Genomic DNA, 19,212 nt, shown 5'->3' with positions numbered 1-19,212 from the left:
GGTAAAGGTAAAGGTAAAGGTAAAGGGACCCCTGACCATTAGGTCTGGGGTTGCGGCACTCATCTCACTTTACTGGCCGAGGGAGCCGGCGTACAGCTTCTGGTTATGTGGCCAGCATGACTAAGCCGCTTCTGGCGAACCAGAGCAGCGCAAGGAAATGCCGTTTACCTTCCTGCCGGAGTGGTACCTATTTATCTACTTGCACTTTGACGTGCTTTCGAACTGCTAGGTTGGCAGGAGCAGGGACCGAGCAACGGGCGCTCACCCCTTCGCGGGCATTCGAACTGCCGACCTTCTGATCGGCAAATCCTAGGCTCTGTGGTTTAACCCACAGTACCACCCCCGTCCCTCCTACATAACATTACTGCCATCAAAATGCTAGTCTCCCCCCTGCCCCAATTCAATCGGGATCTACCCTTTCTGGAGGAAATCCAGTAAGCATTTTTTAAAAAAAGTTTTCATATGTGCGCGCCAATTATCCATTTGCATCATCTCAACGACTCATTTACAAGTTGGTGGCAGTGGCCCCCCGCCACGGCCTTTTTAAGGCTATAAAATAATTTTTTGGCCAATTCTGTACAGAGAATTCTACGGTGGCTTCAAAAGTCATGTTCTCCCTCCTCCTCCTCCTCCCACTGCTACTTTGCTTCACCATCAGTTTGACGGGAAGTTTTCATAGTACCAAAATCTTCCTCGGGATTTGGCTTGGCCATTAAAAAAAAATTGTGGTGTCTGTGTGTGTGTGTTTTTTCATTATAAACGTTGCAGTGTTGACACGCCAAGTCTCTCCCTCTGCAGTTAGTTGACTTCCCTCTCGAAATAAGCTGATTCATTTGACAGGACTGCCCTGAAATTCCCCCTCGATCCGCTACAAAAACCATGGGTGGGTGAGAGAGCGAGCGAGCATCAAGTCAATAAATAAAAATACTTAATTAAAAGTAGGGATTTTGACAAGGTGTGTTTTTTTTTTTTCCTGAGCGCTTGGGATGCCAGTTTACTTTCGATTAAAGAAAGCCCTGCCTGGAGCAGGATTTGGGGTGACGCCCCGAGAACCGGAACGTCGGGAAACGGGCGAACTTGTCAAGGCGCTAGTCCCTGTGGAGGAAGCGCCCGTTAGGGATTTAGCTGGGAAACGGGGGGGGGATTAAACACCTCAACCCAAGAGCAGCCGCTCTTTTCACAGGGTCGGAAAGGGAGTCGCTCTGGAAAGGCGCTCAGACGCGGCTACCCGCCTTGCCATCCCCTCATGGCTCTCGGGCAGGGAGAGCAGGCGAGAGGCGAGGCCGGGCGGCACCAAACACGGGTGTGCGCTCGTGTAAACGGGACGAAAAGGAGGGGGGCGACGCCCCTCATCTTCCTGACACAAATTTTATTTAATTTTAATTTTTTTCCCCCCTTAAATGTTTATCCTAAGCCTCCACATAACTCCCCGGCCGCGGGTTTCTCTCCCCGCCGCCGCCCTTTTCACGGCTTGGGGGGTCGCAAGCCCCTCCTGCCTCTCCTCGCCCTCGCTCTGAGGGAAACTGAAAGAGAAAAGGGGCTCCGGTCCCCTTTAGCCCGGCCCCGGCCGCCCTCACACATTCACTCACCCGCGGCCTCTTCTCTCCGCGAAGGAGGAGACAGGCGGGGACAGCCGCCAACGGGAGGAGCCGATCGGGCCACGAGGACGGGGCTGCGTGTCACTGGGCCCGCCCCCAACTCCGGGTCTAGTTGCGAAGAGCGCAGAGTTCCTCCGAAAGGGTTCTTCCGCCGTTGGTCCCTTCGGACTTTTTTCTTTCTTCTTTTTTAAAATTATTTATTTAGTTTTCCAATTTAGTTTTACAATCACATATACAACATAAAGACAAGATTCCATAGAATCTCCTGGACTTGCCTCGTCCACTTTGTGGGTCTTCTTATTAATCATTTCCTCCTGCATCTTTTATAATAATCCAAATCTTTTACATCTCCATTATGTCCAAAATTCGCCATTAAGCTACAAGTCCTATTCCAATCCAATGCTTTTCAATGTGTATTATTTTGTTTTATGTACTGTGGCTTGCCATTGTTTTATTGGTTATAGTTTAGATATTATTTATTGTAACTGGTGAGTGGATTTCAGTTTAACTTTTGTATGCTGATATTATTTTATACTATATAATGATTGAATGTTACTTTTTTGATGTAGGTTGCCTATTTTAAAGTTATGTTTTATTATCACATTTTTATTGCATTAGATTGTTATAAGACGTACATTTTTTGTTTCTTCGGCTTGTAAACCGCCTTGAATATTGTAAAGACAGTATACAAATAAAAAATGATAACAATTTTAACTGTTTACAGTGGTTTTTAAAATAAATTGTAAAATTTCCCCATTCTTTGTTTTAAAAATTTCTGATTCTTTCAATTTCTGTTGTTTTTTCTTTCTTCTTGTCTTCCTTGTGGGTTTTTGCAGGGTCTTGGATCTTGGGACTGGGAGCGAGGGGTGGGTATCAGGGATGAATAAAATATGGGGCAGCAGGCCCCACCGCACATAATTAATCACATGTCACAAAACACACTTTTTATTTTGAATGCACATCAACTTTTGGGGCAGGGGCTCAAATACTTTATTGGGGGGAGAGCAAAGAGAACTCAGCCCCTAGGAGTTGACTCCTATGGTGGGGACACACACAGGCCTTAATGTTGCAGAATTCAAAAGTTCTGAGTTCACGCAGTTTTGGAGCCCTTTCTAAAAGCTCTTTTTAGTAGGGGAGGGGAAATATTTTCAGTGACCCCAAAGTGGGCAGCACCTGGCACCCCTCAAGGTGGGGGTCTACCTGGGGGAGCATTCATAGCTAGGGGGCACTACAGGTGTAAATGACTATAGGGCTCTGGGAAGCTGGTTATCGCTGGATCAAATCCCATTGCTTTGGTTGACTCAACAGTCTTGCTTGGATTTTGAATAAATTTGAAAATAATGGTTACTATGTACTTTGAATTTTATTGTGTCGCTATCTTCCTCAGTAAGTTGTGCAAGCTGCTGTGCTGAATAATGCTTTTGGGCCGGCCCACCCATGAGGCATGATGAGGTGACCGCTTCAGGCAGTTAAGATCCATAGCGCAACAGATCCAATTGCCTGTAGCAACAGTAGCAACAGATCTCAATGGCTGCCATTTGCTTTTTTTTTTCTTTTGCTTTTTTTTTGGCAAAATTGTTAAGCTTATTTTGAAATTTTTACCTTTTTTAGGATCTTGGCCAGGAGTTGTATTTTCACTTCATATCCCAAATAAATGAAATCCTATCATTTCTTACATAGTCCACCCAGGCCCTGGGAATTATATTATTATTATTATTATTAATAATAATAATAATAATAATAATAATAATACATAAATACATACATACATACATACTCTGCCCATCTGGCTGGGTTTCCCCAGCCACTCTGGGCGGCTCCCAACAGAATATTAATAATGATAATAATTATGATGATGATAAAGCGATAAAACATCAAAAACTTCCCTAAACATGAGCCCTTAGTCATAAGCCAAAAAGTTGTGTTGTCTAATCAGCTAGCTATTGTCAAATAAATACAACACCACCACCATGGTATTCTAAATAGAATAGGCTGTAGCCAATATTAGTCCTAATAATAGACTAATTGGAATCAATAAACTCAGAATACACCCATTGAAATTGATAGACAAGCGTAATTACGTACTTTAATTTCAGTGGATCTACTCTGACAAGATACAATGGGAAATAGGTGCCCATGGAAATCTCTGAGATGGACCTTCCTAGTTAATGTGCCACATTATGAAACGTCTTTCTCTAATAAATGCAAAATGGCTGAGAGTTCTATTTATGCTTTTAAAATGATGTAAACGAGATGAGACACTATTTGTTGTTGCCTCCTTAGGGGATGGTTGTGTTGCAATTCCCTGGATATCACTAGCTGCCTGTGGGGTAATAAGAAAGGACGAAGGCGTGTGCACAGTTCAGGTCGATAAATATTGCCCACAAGAATATTCTTGCTGGGTTGGGTCTTTTTCACAATGGAGATCCTCGGAATTTAACATAGCTGAGTATTGGCTAATGGGTTGTAAAATACTCTCTCTGCCACCCTTGCAGATGATGTGGGGTGTTGCACAACTGCATTTTGGATGGAAGGAACTAGGCAATAGTTCCGTATCACAATAACATGTTGCTAAAGACCAACATTTATACTCAACACTGACATAGGGAGAGGCAGTCCTTGAGGTATTGCAATCCTGAGGAGTTAAGGCTTTATACAGGAGGTTTCCCTCTCTGTGTCAAATAACTGGGGTCAAATAAGTGTTGTTTACTTTCGGGACTCTCCTTCCTTGGAGGTTTCTAAGAAGAGGTTGGATGGCCATCTGTCATGAATGCTTTAGAGTTTCTTACATTGCAAGGAGTTTCACTAGAAAGATGACTCTTGGGTTGCCTTCCAGCTCCATGATTCTCTGTTTTTCTCCTTCTGTTCCTATCATTTTATGTACCGATAATTGTATTTTGGATAAATTATAAAAATGCTAAGAAAACATGTTCTATTTGCAAACAAAACATTTCTACCGGTAGGATGGGGGTGGAGGATGGGCGTAGAATCTCAAATTTGTATTGATTTTTACTTATTTGGGGGGGACAGCTGCCCCAGGCACCCCCTTGTCTACGCCCAAGGGGGGTCACAGGAAGGAAACAAGGTCGGAAGGAGGCTGTGGTCAGAAAAAGGTTGGGAAACCCTGGGTTAGAGCATTGTGCTGATAATGCCAAGGTTGCAGTCTTGATCCCTGTATAGGAGAATTGCATATTCCTGCATTGTAGGGAGTTGAACTAGGATGATTCCCAGGGTTCATTCCAACACTACAATTCTGATTCTATATTCACTGTTGTTGCTGCCAGCAACATGAATGGTGGGCAGAAGCTGTGGAAGCTGAGACTTGATGACCTGGTTCTGCAATAAGAGACAGCCAAGTGTCACAGTCCAGTTTGCGGGCGGTCAAAGTCCTGGCTGAGGACGTCGGGACCGGGGGCAAGATGGCAGGGTGGGGGAGCAGGAACAAGAGTCCAGAAGCCAGGGGTCCGAGGGTCAGGAAGCAGGGAGTCACGAAGTAAGGGGTCCGAGGGTCAAGAAGCAAGGAGTCATGAAGTCAAAGGTCCGATGATCAGGAAGCAAGAAGCCAAACGCAGCAAGGCAAGAAATGAGTTGCTATGGCAAAGAGCCGAAGGGAAATGCTGACCTTATATCCCTTCTCAACTTATGACACCAGGTGCAGTGAGTTACCAAGCGGCCTCACCTGTGCGGCTGCGCCTTGCCTCTACAGAACCAACTTAGGAAGGCCCCAGTCCTGCGAAGCCCTACAGGTCACAGGGCCTGGCTTCTGCACACACTCCTGACACCAAGATGGTCTCTGGCCTATTCAGCAGCCTCAGCTTTTGTAGCTGGAGTCAGCCAGGGTCCCGCCCTCCCAGGCTAGGTAGAATAAGGCCTGCAGGCAGGTCTTCCAGGATCCAGTTTCCTGGATTATTTTTAGGAAGGTATATACTGTATTTTTCGCTCTATAAGATGCACCAGACCACAAGACGCACCTAGTTTTTGGAGGAGGAAAACAAGGAAAAAAATATTCTGAATCTCAGAAGCCAGAACAGCAAGGGGGATCGCTACACAGTGAAAGCAGCAATCCCTCTTGCTGTTCTGGCTTCTGGGATAGCTGTGCAGCCTGCATTCACTCCATGAGATGCACACACATTTCCCTTTACTTTTTAGAAGGGAAAAAGTGAGTCTTATAGAGCAAAAAATACGGTACTTCAAATGTATGGTGTGTATGCAAAGACTGGAAAGCCCACATTTTACATGGAGAAAGATTTGAACGAATAGAAACAATATCACACTTATGTTCAGGGTGAGAGTTCCAGACAGTAATTGAAAATGAAATTGTTTGTGGGCGAGAGACCTTTGGGTAGCTGAAAATGGTTTTGTTGGAGGAGTGAAGGTCATAGGCAGATTGATATACAGTATTAAGAAATCAAGGAAGACAGGCAAGGCTCTTGAGCACTTAAAGGCAATCACAATTAATTTGTGATGGGTGTGGGGAGCCAGTGTAGGATAAAGGTGCATTGCCTAAACTTCTTCCTTTATTATCTTTCTTTCTTTCTAACCTGTTATCTTGCCTCTGATTCACAGTCCCAATCTAATTTCTTTACCCCATAAAAAGCAAAGGTAGTTCATAAGGAAGAAAAAACAACCCTCCAAAATGCAGTTGGGCAACACCTTTATAGACCTTATGGCTGCAACATCAGCTTAACTTTTGTATCAGTATGCTGTTCCGAAAGTAATTACAAAGGTTATTCAGAAAATAAGAATAGTACTCCAGATCAGACCAATGGCTTAGCAGCCTGTTTTCATAGCAGCCATCAACTAGATGCCTAGTTGGGAAAGTAACAAGCAGAACATGAGCTCCCCTCCTGTGGCTTCCAGAATCTGGTACTTGAAAGCATTGCTGTGGAGGTAGAGCATAGGCATCTTGGCTATTAGCCATCAATAGCCCTCTCTTCCACGAATTTGTCTAATCCCTTTAAAGTCATCCAATGCAGAATTCAATGTGCAAAACTTTTCTCAGCCAGAAGCAGCTTTGAGGAAACAGGAGGCCTGCTGAAAAGACCACCTGGTCCAGCATCTTGTTCTCAGGGGCCAAACAGGTGCTTATGAGGAACCCCCAAGGAGGACATAACCAAAATGCTTTATATAACCTGTTTACAGTATTTATCCCCCTGCCTTTCTCCATGTGCAGAGAAACAGGCATCCTTCCCTCCTTTAAAACAAGCTGGCAACCCCATCAAGCAGGAAAATAGTGTGGCTGGATTATGATCACCGAATGAACTTCCTCAGTCAGTAGAGCAGGAGGCTCTTAATTTCAAGGCAGAGCTTTCCAAGCTGTGTGTCGTGACACATCAATGTCAGCTGCAGTGTGTACATATGTCGCGCAAAAGGGCAGAAAGGGGTTCGCTTAACCTCTGGTTTGCTAGTAAAACTGAATGACTGCGTTGCGAAATGATGCAGATCTAAAAAGCGTGTCACCAACGTGAAAAAGTTTGGCAAGGTCTGCCTTAGGGGTCAAGGGTTGGAGCTAAATGTTGGGCAAAAAGGTTTGTGCATTGCAGGGGGTTGGACTAGATGGTAAAGGTAAAAAGATGACCCTTCCAACTCCACAATTCTATTTTTTTTTCTCCCCACAAAACAAAAACAAACACACTCAGGGCATCTCAACCTCTGCCCAGTTGTTTAGCAGCGCAGCGTCCACAAAAGAGGCAGCGACCCCAGCAGTGAAAGCGCAGTCCTGAGTAAGTTGCGTGGAAGTCAGTCCGGCGTTCAGCTTCCACACTGGGAGCACAGAGAATCAATGCCTGACCCAGGGCCGGATTTAGGTTTGATGAGGCCCTAAGCTACTGAAGGTAATGGGGCCCTTTATATGTGCAGCTGTCCTTTGTCAACAACAAATTGTCACTGTTTTTTCCGTTGAATATAGTCATACCTCGGGTTGAAGTTGCTTCAGGTTGAGCATTTTCGAGTTGCACTCTGCGGTGACCCAGAAGTAACGGAACGCATTACTTCCGGGTTTTGCCGCTCATGCATGTGCAGACGGTCAAAAATCACATCACGCGCATGCGCAGAAGCGGCGAATCGCGACCCGCACACACAGACACGGATTGCGTTTGCTTCAGGATGTGAATGGGGCTCCAGAACAGATTCCGTTCATATCCAGAGGTACCACTGTATGCTATGTGGTAATTTATGCACCTAATAGATATCTAAAGCCATTTGCACATAACAAAATATGTATTTTATCAAAGTAATTGTTGAACTGAAATACAATTAAGAAGTCTATTAATAGTGAAATAATTAACTTAAAATGATTCTTTATTCATAACAATTATTTTGTTTGTTTTTTATCTAATATTTTGCAAATGTACATACAGATTTTTCCCCCTTGGGGGGCCCCCAAGAGAGTGGGGCCCTAAGCTATAACTTGTTTAGCTTATACGTAAATCCTGACCCCCGAAAAACCAATTCAGAGCAAACTCCAAACTTTACATAGCGGGGCAAAGGCAGCCCGCGGGCGGCAGCGCAACACTGGCTCCAGGACGCCCCCCACCCCCGCGGAGACCCCCCCACCAGGTTGTCTAACCGGGAGCAAGCGGCCTCCACCCAGCAACCGCGAAAGGCACAGCCCCGAACTCCCCGCCCAGAGAGTGAGTGCGCAGGCGCGAAGGGAGCGTCCTCCCCCTCCCACCCCGCCGCTCCGGCCGCCGCGCTCTCTATGGCCGGGCGGAGCGGAGGGCGGGGCCGACGCGCTGACGCGACGACGGCCCGTCGGGCGGGTCCCGTGATGGCCGCCGCCGCCGCGGCCGTCGTTCTGTCAGTCGGCGCGCTCCCGGCTGCTGCTCACCCCGGACCGGTTCCCGGACGCAGCCTCCGCGACGCCATGGCCGAAGACGAGAGCCCGGAGTCGGCCGGCGAAGGGTGAGTGCGGGGAAGGGGGGGGGGAGGCCGGTTCGGCCAAACAGGACACACACGCAAACGCGCATACACACATACGGCTACACGCATGTAGACGCGCCTCGGTTTTGTGCTGCGGGGGGACCTGCGTGAGGCAGGTGCGAGTGCAGAGGAGGACGCCTTACGTAACCGCGCGCTCTTGTTAGCCCATGTAAACACGAGGAAGTGTCCCCCCCCCCCCATTGCATCCTTCAGGACCCAACTTGGGTAGCCCTATATTTTATTGCTGGGAATAATGGGCTGATTTAAAGGTCCTTTTTTTGTTAAAAAAAGAGGGAAGGGTGTGTGAGAGAGGTAGTGTTATTTTATTGCTTGGAATAATGGGCTGATTTAAAGGTCCTTTTTTAAAAAAGGGGGGGAAGGGGTGAGGTAGTGTTATTTTATTGCTGGGAATAAGGGTTTGATTTAAAGTTCCTTTTTAAAAAAAGGAAAGGGGGGGAAGGGTGTGTGTGTGTGAGGTACTGTTATTTTATTGCTGGGAATATGGGGCTGATTTAAAGGTGCCCCCCTCTTCTTTTACTTTAAAAAAGGGGTGTTGAAACCCAGCCGTCTTCCCCTGTGGTTCCCTCTCCAAAACATTGACTTGGGGATGGAGACATGGGGAGAAGTTTGATGCTGCCACATAGGCAGCCAGGACAGCAAGATCTTGTGCTGTCTCTCAAGCAGCTGGGTGGTTTTCCCATAAAGGCTTCTCTAGAAATGTGAGTTCCTTACATCATAGGCATAACAAGTGTTTCTGGCGCCTTTGCGCTCCAATAATAATAATAAAAATAAATTTATTATCTATACCCTGCCCATCTGGCCGGGTTTCCCCAGCCACTCTGGGTGGTACCCAAAAGAATATGAAAAACACAATAAAACTTCAAACGTTAAAAACTTCCCTAAACAGGGCTGCCTTCGGACGTCTCCTAGTGAGGCCTTGGCGTTTGGGGGACCAGTTTGCTAAACCAAGGAATCAAAGCAAGAAGGAAACCTTTGCTGGTGTGAAGTGTATCGAGAGAGGGGTTTTGTATAAGCGCCCTTATACCATAATGGGCACAAGTCATCATGGTTGCACAATTTTTAAAAATGATTTTTTTGATGAGTCTCACATTTTGAGGATGTCGGGGCGGGGGGTTAAATATCTTGGTGAGTTCTGGCTCAGGTTCAACCCATATAAAGTGGTTCCCGCTGTTATAAATCATCCCACATAACCCTTTCATAATAAAATCACCGTGTATGTTTACTCAGATGTGTGTGTATATTATTCTAACTGTATTGATACACAAGGATAGATGCTGGCATATCCATATACTGTGCTGTCTCTAAAGCAGGTTTTTTGCTGTTTCCCCATATGGCTTCTCCAGAAATCATTCAAGTGCACTTGACAACCTAAAAAATGCCTCAATTTTAGCACAGGCTTCCATATGTACTCGAGCCCCCACCTTCCGCTGACTTTATCTTTTGAACTTTGTCTGCACCCACTTTTTATCATTTTTGTATATGTACTATCCATTTTGTACTTCCTTGTACAGTACCTGGATCTTCAGCCTATCTCCTCAAAAAACACCTTTGATAGACATACTGCTTCTGCCTTCTCAGTCACTGATGTATATTTAGTAGCATCTTACCTAGATATGTTTCACATATTTCTCCATCTTCTACATCAATTGTGTATATTAGCTCCCTCCTTGTCCTTCCACCAGCAGGTGAAGAAGACTTTATTTCAACAGGCTTTTGGGAACTTTTAATGAAAACACAGGAGCCATGCTGTTTTCATTGTAATTATCCATATTTTTTTATAGATCTTTAATATTTATTCTATTTAATTGCCTTTTAGTTTTATGTTTTTAGCTTTTTATTTTATTTCCTGTCAGTGAAAAAGGCAGATGATGATAATAATAATAATAATAATAATAATAATAATAATAATAAGGCTGTCTGGTAACAGCTCTCCTGCATCTCTTCAGGTCATCTTCTATCAGATACTTTTATGAAGAAATGGCAGGGGGTGTATGTAGAACTTTCTGTGTGAAAAGGATGTGCTTTACCACTGAGCTATAATCCCCACTTTCCCATTCCTTCCATCTTTTCAAAATACAAACCCAACTCAATAAATACACACTATTATGCTTTCTCAAATTCTCCTTGCCCCTCTAAGCTTCCTGCCGTGTACCCTCAATTATTCTTGCGTATATATTGCAAAATAGTTTATTCTTTACATTTATTTCCTCTGTTACTTAGCTTATCCCAAGTATAGATTACAATAGTTTATTTGTTCTCCTAGCACTTGTACTGTTGGCCTTTGTAAAATTAGATCACAATGCACATTATGTGTTAAGTACCTGCTGTCCTGGTTATTTCAGTTCCTTGAGTTTGTCTGTTCTCCATGATGTACCGTATTTTTCGCTCTATAACACGCACCCGACCATAACACGCACGTAGTTTTTAGAGGAGGAAAATCCGTAGGCATGCCACCCGTAGGCATTTCCTCCATAACACGCACAGACATTTCCCCTTACTTTCTAGGAGGAAAAAAGTGAGTGTTATGGTGCAAAAAATACGGTATATGTTCTGTTCTGCCACAAAACAATTCCCACAAATCATGGTTGTCTCCCAAGTGCACACTTGACCTACGCAAACCAAAAATAACAAATTGATGCTTAGTTTTGATATAGCATTTGAGGGGATTCAAGCTGTTTCATGCGCATTGTTTCTGTAATTTGTACAATCCTCCTTCAAGGCAGGCAAGATTTACCGTATTTTTTGCTCTATAAGACTCACTTTTTCCCTCCTAAAAAGTAAGAGGAAATTTGTGTGCGTCTTATGGAGCAAATGCAGGCTGTGCAGCTATCCCAGAAGCCAGAAAAGCAAGAGGGATTGCTGCTTTCACTGTGCAGCGATCCCTCTTGCTGTTCTGGCTTCTGAGATTCAGAATTTTTTTCTTGTTTTCCTCCTCCAAAAACTAGGTGCGTCTTGTGGTCTGGTGCATCTTATAGAGCGAAAAATATGGTATGTGCTTATTGCAAAAAGGGGCATGGACTTTCTTGTAAGTTCATAGCTGGTTTGAGATTTGAACTAGTGGGTAGAAGTTTTTCTTCTTCTCATAGAACTGTAGAGCTGGAAGGGATCCTGACGGTCATTTAGTCCAACTCCCCGCAATACAGGAATCTCAACACATGGTCCCCCATCCAATTTGAAGCCGTACCAGACCCTGCTTAGCTTTGCAAATGTGCAGTAGTTTCTGTGAAGTGGTCCTGTTCAAGTCATAACAAGCTGAATCTGGGAAGACTTTGGAGAGATATAAAGAAGCACTTCACACAGCTTGTACCTAAAATATGAAATTCATTACCAAAATATGTAGTAATGACTATCAATATGGATGGCTTTAAAAGGGATCAGGTGAATTCATGGAAGATTAAGCTGTCAGTGGCTATTAACCATTATATCTATATGATGCCAATATATATGTGATATGCCCCTGGATATCCGTTGCTGGAAAGCCCAAGTGGGGAGGACGCTGTTGTGCTCTTCTTTTTTATATATATAGTCGCTTTGCCACTGTGCCACACCAGTTCAAAAAACTAGTTTGAACTACCTTGCCCCGTTGGACATGCCCAATAAGACAGTCATGTCTCTTGTTCTGGGAAATGAAATCAGTGAGATACCTGTGTGATATTTGATGTCGTATGGCTGATTTGCATGGTATTAATTACTATTGCTGTACTTTCTACAGGATGACCCAGTCATGTAACCTCTGCCCCCCATTATGTATTGCTTCAGCAGTTTCGTTATGCCCAGCATTGTGGTGGATCAAGAATAATGCATGTCAAAATTGCATGTAGAATCACAGTTCTGTACACGCATTTTACACTGTACACGCTCCTCTCAATGGCTCTTTTGGTAAGGGTCTAACAGAAATCTTTAATTTGGCTGCTTCTGCTTTGGAGAAAAAAGCGTTAATGGATGAATTGTTAACCATAGTCAGTTGCCTGTTTCCTGCTAAAGACTACTCCCTCCTGGCTGCTTTTTACCCCTAAAAGCAGGCATAGGCAAACTCGGCACTCCAGGTGTTTTGGGACTACAGTTCTCATCATCCCTGACCACTGGGAGTTGTAGTCCAAAAACATCTGGAGGGCTGAGTTTGCCTACGCCTGCCTAACAGTGATGCTTACTATAATCAACATCTCTGCAGGCAAAGAGCAGCCAGAATGGGAGGAGTGATTTTCAGCAGAAAGCAGGCATGGGCCCCTAATCCAAATTTGGAACAAGTTCCAGATTGGAACCTTGCAGCTGCAATTTCACCATCAATGGCACAACACATGTGGCCTGACATTAGGGCTGGGCAATATATCATCCAAAATCTGTTTCAAGTCCATATTGTAATATTGGTTTCACAATTTTAGACCTGGCATTATATCACTAGTTACGGTAATTGTGCTGTGCAACAATCACAATGTGGGAAAACCGTGAAGCCAACCAGTGCCTCTACATAGCCCCACCCTTATTTCAGATATTGTGATATATCAGTATATTGAGATGTTGAAAACCAGGTATCCCCCAGCCCTGCCTGACATACACTTGACCTTTTTTTTTGGAGGGGCACAGAGCAAATCGGGGGCTCATTTGTGAGTTCGTTGTGATGAATGGATCATTCCCTGGTGGAGTTTAGGCTGGGTACTTGCACCCTACTAGGGCTCCATCTATCTCGGAGCAGTCTGGATTATTGTGGGCTGAGGATGTGGACAAGCTGCTTGAAGCGCTGCCAAGGACTGATTATTGCTTCACTGGAGGAGGGAGAAGTTCTGGAGAAGGAAGCAGTGGCGTGCCCACTCCTTAAGAAGACCTCCCTGTGCCCCTTTGGGGCAAGGTGCTTGAGAGAGTGGCAGGCTCCAGCTTCCAGCATTCTTGGAAGAAATTGATTACTTGGGTAACCAAGTACTTGGGTTCATGTTGCTCTGGCTTCAGGCCTAGCCATGATACTGATAAAGCCTTCTTTGCCCTAGTTGACGCCATCAGCTGGGAGAGATACGGTGGCAAGTGTGACCCTGGTTGTTTTGCTTGAACTTTCAGCAGCTTTTGATACTGTTGACCGCAGTATCCTTCTGGAGCATCTCAGGGGAGTGGGCACAGTACTTCAGCAATTCTGTTCCTATCTCCAGGACAACTTCCAGAAAGTGATTATGAAAGGCCACTGTTCCGCACCATCAAAACTGTGGTGTGTTGTTTGTCAGGGTGTTGTCATGTTCCCCATAATGGGTGCTGTCCTCAGGAGTTTCGGTATGATCGATATGTAGATGACACCCAGGTCTGTTTCTCTGTTCCATCTGAATCGGGATTTAGTATACTCTTGACAATAGGAAGCAAATGTAGATCATGGACTAGTATGAGGATTTGAGATATGAGACTGAACAGCTCATTAAAAGGAGGGCTGCAGATTCCACACAGTGCTATATAGCTTCAGTTGTAGCTTTCATCCCTCTGCAAGTAAAAATAATACCTTGGGCATTTATTTTATTTTCTTGCTTGCCACTCTAGCAGCTTGGGGATCCAACCCAGGTGGGTCTATGGCAGTTAATGTAAGCAGCATGAATGTACTAGTGCAGCTTGTTGGTCTCCTATCATGCTTTTCAGAAGGCAGGCAGATAGCCATTGGTTTGAATACAACCAAGACCTGAGACAGTAAGGAACTTGCATAAAATTAATGTCACATGGAAGGATCTTAGCACAGTGGTATAGCAACCGCTTCACATACAGAAGGTTAGCCATTTTTGCTGCTGCATCACACTGTTGACTCATGTTAAGCTTGTTGTCTACTAAGACCCCCTAGATCTTTTTCACATGTACTACTGGCAAGACAGATGTCCCCCCATTATATATTTGTGCAGTTGGTTCTTCCTGCTTAAGTGTAGACCCTGTTGAAATTCATTTTGTTAGTTTTGGTGCAGCTTTCAAATCCGTTAAGGTCATCCTGAATCCCAATTCTGTCTTCTGTGGCATTAGCTACCTCTCCCAGTTTGGGATCATATGCAAATTGGATGAGCATCCCCTCAGATCCTTCAGGCAGGTCATTTATAAAGACGTTGAACAGCAACAGAACCACTCAGAACAGAACTCTGCGGTACCCCACTTGTCCTTTTTCCAGGATGATGAGGAACCGTTTGTAAGCACTCTTTGAGTTCAGCCAGTCAACCAGCTACAAATCCACCTAACAGTTAACCTCACCCAGCCCACATTTTGTCAGAAGCCTTACTGAAATCAAGATACACTACGTCCGCAGCAGATTATTAGAATTGGTCCTAATATCATGGAGGCTGAGAAAACGAGAGAAACCCTTAGATGGCCTATCTTATTTACAATCTCATGTTGGTGTTTGGCAAGCCAAGGGCCAATGTAATTCTCCATTTGTGTGCTTAGAAAACTCCGGGTGGACGAATTCTCTTCTATAATAATTTCCCCCCCTTTGATTGCTTGAGTGCCATCTTTTCTCAATACAAAGTTCAAGAGGCAATAATTATACAAGGAAAGAGCTGTTTTTACCTCTGACCTAATGTAGCAACGTTCTGCAATTATCTGCCAAGGGCTCTTGGAACAGCTGGCGTACAGAACACTTCCTAGAAATATTGTGCAGTAGCTCCCTCCCTTCTCCCTTGGTATTCCTCTCCATGGTAGGAACTATAACCCACTACTTTGTTTTAAAGATAAGCTCGCAGAAGCGGATTAAATGTACCCACCGTGAGGAACGAAGCCCCATCTGAGATATCTTCGGAATGAACTACCTGTCAGGAGCAGCTCGATAAACAATGGTTGCGTCGAACATGGTGTTTTTAATCTGCAGCAGTTTATGTGACTCTGATAGTTTAACTGCTCATAGTGCAAGTGACTCAGATTATCCCATGTCACTTCAAAGTAATCTTAATCCAGCACCAGGAGCTGTCTCCACCCTCTGTACCATGGAACCATTTTCCTTTCTATGGACCTGTTGTTGCTGTTGGGTCTTGAGATCCATTTCCTCTTGCAAACTTTCCTGCTAGTGTGCAATGAGGGATTTAATTGGATGCCCACTCTTTGGCTGTGTTCCCCAGCCAAAGGAAAATGATGTATACTTATTAATGTGAATAAACTCGTGCCTCAGTAATATTTATTACATGGATTAATTGTGTTCCACCGTGTTCCATTTGGATCTTCTGAGCAGTTACTCAGATCTGATATAAAATTGGAGCTTCAAATCCTGTCTTTGGTTTTCTACACACACACACACACACACACACACACTTAGTGTGTTCTACTGTTCTATTTATTTAGTTTTATTTTTAAATTGCATTCTTACACCTGACTCTACAATATGAGGGGTGTGGTTTTGTGCTGACATTACTCGCAACGTGGCCCTTGAATTACTAGGTTAGGCCTCAGGTTATTTTTTGCACAGTGTCATTGTGTGACGACATAAGGGTGCTATGTGGCGGCTGCTGTTTTTCCTGGAGTATGCTCATATATACCATCACAGGATGTGGTAGTAGCATGATGCCAAATTTATTATCCCTCTGTGAAAAGCCTTATGAACTGGTTCATAACACTGAATGCCCAGGAGGCATTTGGCTATATCACTGTGCTTTTTTAATTATGAAACCTGACTTTCCATATATTATGTCCCTTACTCCTCTCATGTCCTCACGGGCAGGACATGACTTCCGTTCTGCCCCACCCCGCCTTTCTTCTTTATATAAGCCAGAAAGCAAACTGAATGGAAATGCTCTTTAAAATAATGTTGTGCTGTATTCAAAAGGTTTCGTGTTTCTTCATGTCAGTCAGCTGTGAAATTCTGTCATCGAAGTAGAATTTGAAATGTGCTGCCTCCACAGTGCCGCATTTTATACCAGTGCCAGTTTCAGCTTTGTTCCTGTGCAAACACTAAAGACCACTGCGGCCAGATCTTCAATTCACTGTCTCTCGAAATCGCTATCTCCATTCACAGTAATGCTTGGCTAGCAAAGCATGCTGGATTCTGTCACTTCCTTTCTGCGACAAGACAATCATTGAACCCTGGGAATAGGAGCGGTGGTTGTTTAAGGTTGCAAAATGAAGTGTTGTGGTTTAAACTGGATTAAGTTTGTAGAAAATGTTTTCCTCATGCAAATAAACCAGGCTTGTATGAAGGTCAGGATACTGGCATGGTTTCAATAGTAGAACGTGCTGACATTCCTTAACTACTTTTATTTTTATTTTGTATTTCATTTCACACATATGTTTGTAGTGTGCCACCCGGCAACTAAATTATTGAAGTGAAACAGCATTCAAGACATGGGCCTACTTAGCTTCATGCAGAGGGCATGATCTAGCCCAGGAAAATGTTTCCCTTGATTAACGGACCACTGTGCCATATTGGAAACTTCTATGAAGTGCCCTCATTTTAAAAGACAACTTACTATGCAGCACCAGATCTACAGGGGAAGAAGGATTCTGAAGGTCCCTTTGGCTCATGGAGCTAGTTTCACAGTTCTTTAGATCCTGTCTGTGATCTTCATCACTTTATCAATACATCTAATGTCCTTAAGTATCAAGTTGAATAAGCCACAGTCAAGAAAGCTTGGGCTTGTATTTATTCAAAATAATATTTTTCTATCTGAATTTCCTCTTTCAGCCTATTGATTTGCTTCAGATTTGTGGACAGGTTTGTCCTTGGTCAGGGTATCTTGGTGAAGTGTCACGAGCTGCAGTGTCCCAGCTAATTTGCAAATTCAACCTCAGAAAAGCTCACACAAGAAACCGTTTTCCTCAAAGCAGTGGGCAAGCTGCTGTTTTGGAGGTGTAAATGCTGAATTTGCCATCTTTGAGAATAGATGTGACACAGCCCTTAGATTTTGCAGATGATCATCTGTTGTGGTCTACTTCTACACTTGGGACAGAATTGTCTGTTCCCACATGAACTTGCCTGTAAGTTAAGATCTTCTCCTTCAGAGGTTAAGTGGGTGCTGCTGGAGCAGAGGGCCTTTCCTGTGGTGGTCTGAATTGTGGGACTTAACTCTCTAGACGCGTTTGCCTGGTTTGCCTTCTTTTTTTCTTTTTTCTGGTTGGAATAAATTTATTTCATCTGTCTGTAAACAAGGTGTTAAATAGTTATGGCATTTTTTGAAATGCATATTAAATCAGACGAAACAAAACAAATTCCTTCCAGTAGCACCTTAAAGACCAACTAAGTCAGTTCTTGGTATGAGCTTTCGTGTGCATGCACACTTCTTCAGATACACATCTGAAGAAGTGTGCATGCACACAAAAGCTCATACCAAGAACTGACTTAGTTGGTCTTTAAGGTGCTACTGGAAGGAATTTGTTTTGTTTTGACTATGGCAGACCAACACGGCTACCTATCTGTAACTAAATCAGACGAGTTAGACTGTATCCCAGATGTAACAAAGTGCAGGGAAATAAATGGACAAATCAGCAACAAGAATTTGTTTTAAGTCTGTACATTATCCACAAAGGCCCGAACAATAGAAGCAAATACTAGTGTCCCTAAAGTAGTGCCATTCAGAAGAAATATTTCTTGTCAGTTAAAATCCATCTCACAATAGCAACAGTTCATTTTTTAAAAACATTAGTATGACACAGAATACATTAAAAATTCATCACAAGACAGCCAACTCAGTTATTCCAACCAAGACCATCTTCCATTTTCTCTTTTGTATACAGAGTTCTGCAGTTCTCTTTTAAATGGACATACAAGTTAGTACTGTGCTCAAACTGACAATTTGGTTACACATGTTTCGGATGACTAGTGCACAAGGCAGTTCACAATTTCTGCAGCAAGGGCATAACAGGCCAAATGAAGATTAGAGTTGAAATGGTAAGAAATGACAGACTGATATCAGACTAGGCTATAGGTGTATAGCTGGAGGTGGTAGTTTATTGACAATGACAATGCAGTTTCATATAAAAACCCAAGCCGCAAATCAAATTGGTCCTATGAAAAAATGAAACCGGACACACTCCAAATGGTTACACTGGGATATCTAAAGTCCATGATGGCAGCCTTTTTACATTTCAACTACAGAACAGGAGCTGGCAAAAACAAAATTACGTGCCTGAGCTATTGCAGTGATGGAATGTCCCTGGGGATTCATTCAAGATGGGGATGGTGGTGAAGGGGAGGGGAGGGGAGAAGACCATCGGCACCTTTTCATAGTTTTGCGGTTACCCTTTTAAAAGCAGGATGCGCTTCAGACACCATGAAGAGCTTTGCAAGTCTACACAGAAGAGCAACAACAAAACTAAAGCAATACTTGTGATAGCTTTCAAGCCGCAAATTGGTTAAACAAACCAGGCACTGTATTTAAAAATGTATGTATATATAGATAGATAGAGATGGAAGCAAACAAAAAAGAAGAGTGGATTAAAGGTAAGGACAAGGGGGAGGAAAGTAGGGATATGCATGCACTTTCCCCCTCCCAACCATGCTCTACAAAAGGAAGACTAATGAGCTGTGTAATGAGGAGGCATTGATCAATCTGGATTGTACAATTGGCACCTAATCTAGTTTATTTTAAATTGGTTTAGTTCTCAGTGTCACACCAATTGCTAGGACAGGTAACGTCTGGACTTGGCATGATTGCCTCCCAAGGCTCCAAAATATCATGCATATCATCTTTTGTGTTGCAAAAGATGGTGCCAGATACAGAACATAGGTGCAACAGTGATT

At 43.7% G+C, this 19,212-nt stretch overlaps 2 protein-coding genes and 1 long non-coding RNA gene across 6 annotated transcripts in view; 2 read left to right on the top strand and 1 right to left on the bottom strand.

Moving 5' to 3' along the window:
- The window catches only part of ANO10 (anoctamin 10), a 99,192-nt gene extending 97,446 nt beyond the window's left edge, over nucleotides 1–1,746 (bottom strand). For 3 of the 4 annotated variants that reach the window (XR_014161520.1, XR_014161521.1, XM_081882083.1), the window contains exon 1: nucleotides 1,590–1,746. The gene's annotated coding sequence lies outside the window, so the exon portion shown is untranslated. The remainder of the gene's footprint in view (nucleotides 1–1,589) is intronic. The other variant, XM_081882084.1, reaches the window with a different exon arrangement.
- Nucleotides 1,747–8,335: 6,589 nt separating this feature from the next.
- The window catches only part of ABHD5 (abhydrolase domain containing 5, lysophosphatidic acid acyltransferase), a 29,338-nt gene continuing 18,461 nt past the window's right edge, over nucleotides 8,336–19,212 (top strand). Inside the window, exon 1 of the mRNA XM_081833803.1 lies at nucleotides 8,336–8,501. Within this exon, the coding sequence (XP_081689929.1) occupies nucleotides 8,368–8,501 (134 nt within the window). The 5' untranslated portion in view covers nucleotides 8,336–8,367. The remainder of the gene's footprint in view (nucleotides 8,502–19,212) is intronic.
- LOC309325815 lies at nucleotides 11,420–15,654 on the top strand. Its single transcript, XR_014150035.1, has 2 exons — nucleotides 11,420–13,824; nucleotides 15,218–15,654. It is a non-coding gene; the product is annotated as an uncharacterized lncRNA (long non-coding RNA).

The sequence above is a fragment of the Podarcis erhardii genome (genome assembly GCF_964252035.2).
Source record: "Podarcis erhardii genome assembly, chromosome: 12".
NCBI lineage: Eukaryota > Metazoa > Chordata > Lepidosauria > Squamata > Lacertidae > Podarcis > Podarcis erhardii.
The sequence above is the reverse complement of the archived record's forward strand: the minus strand, read 5'-3'. Positions and strand labels throughout refer to the sequence as shown.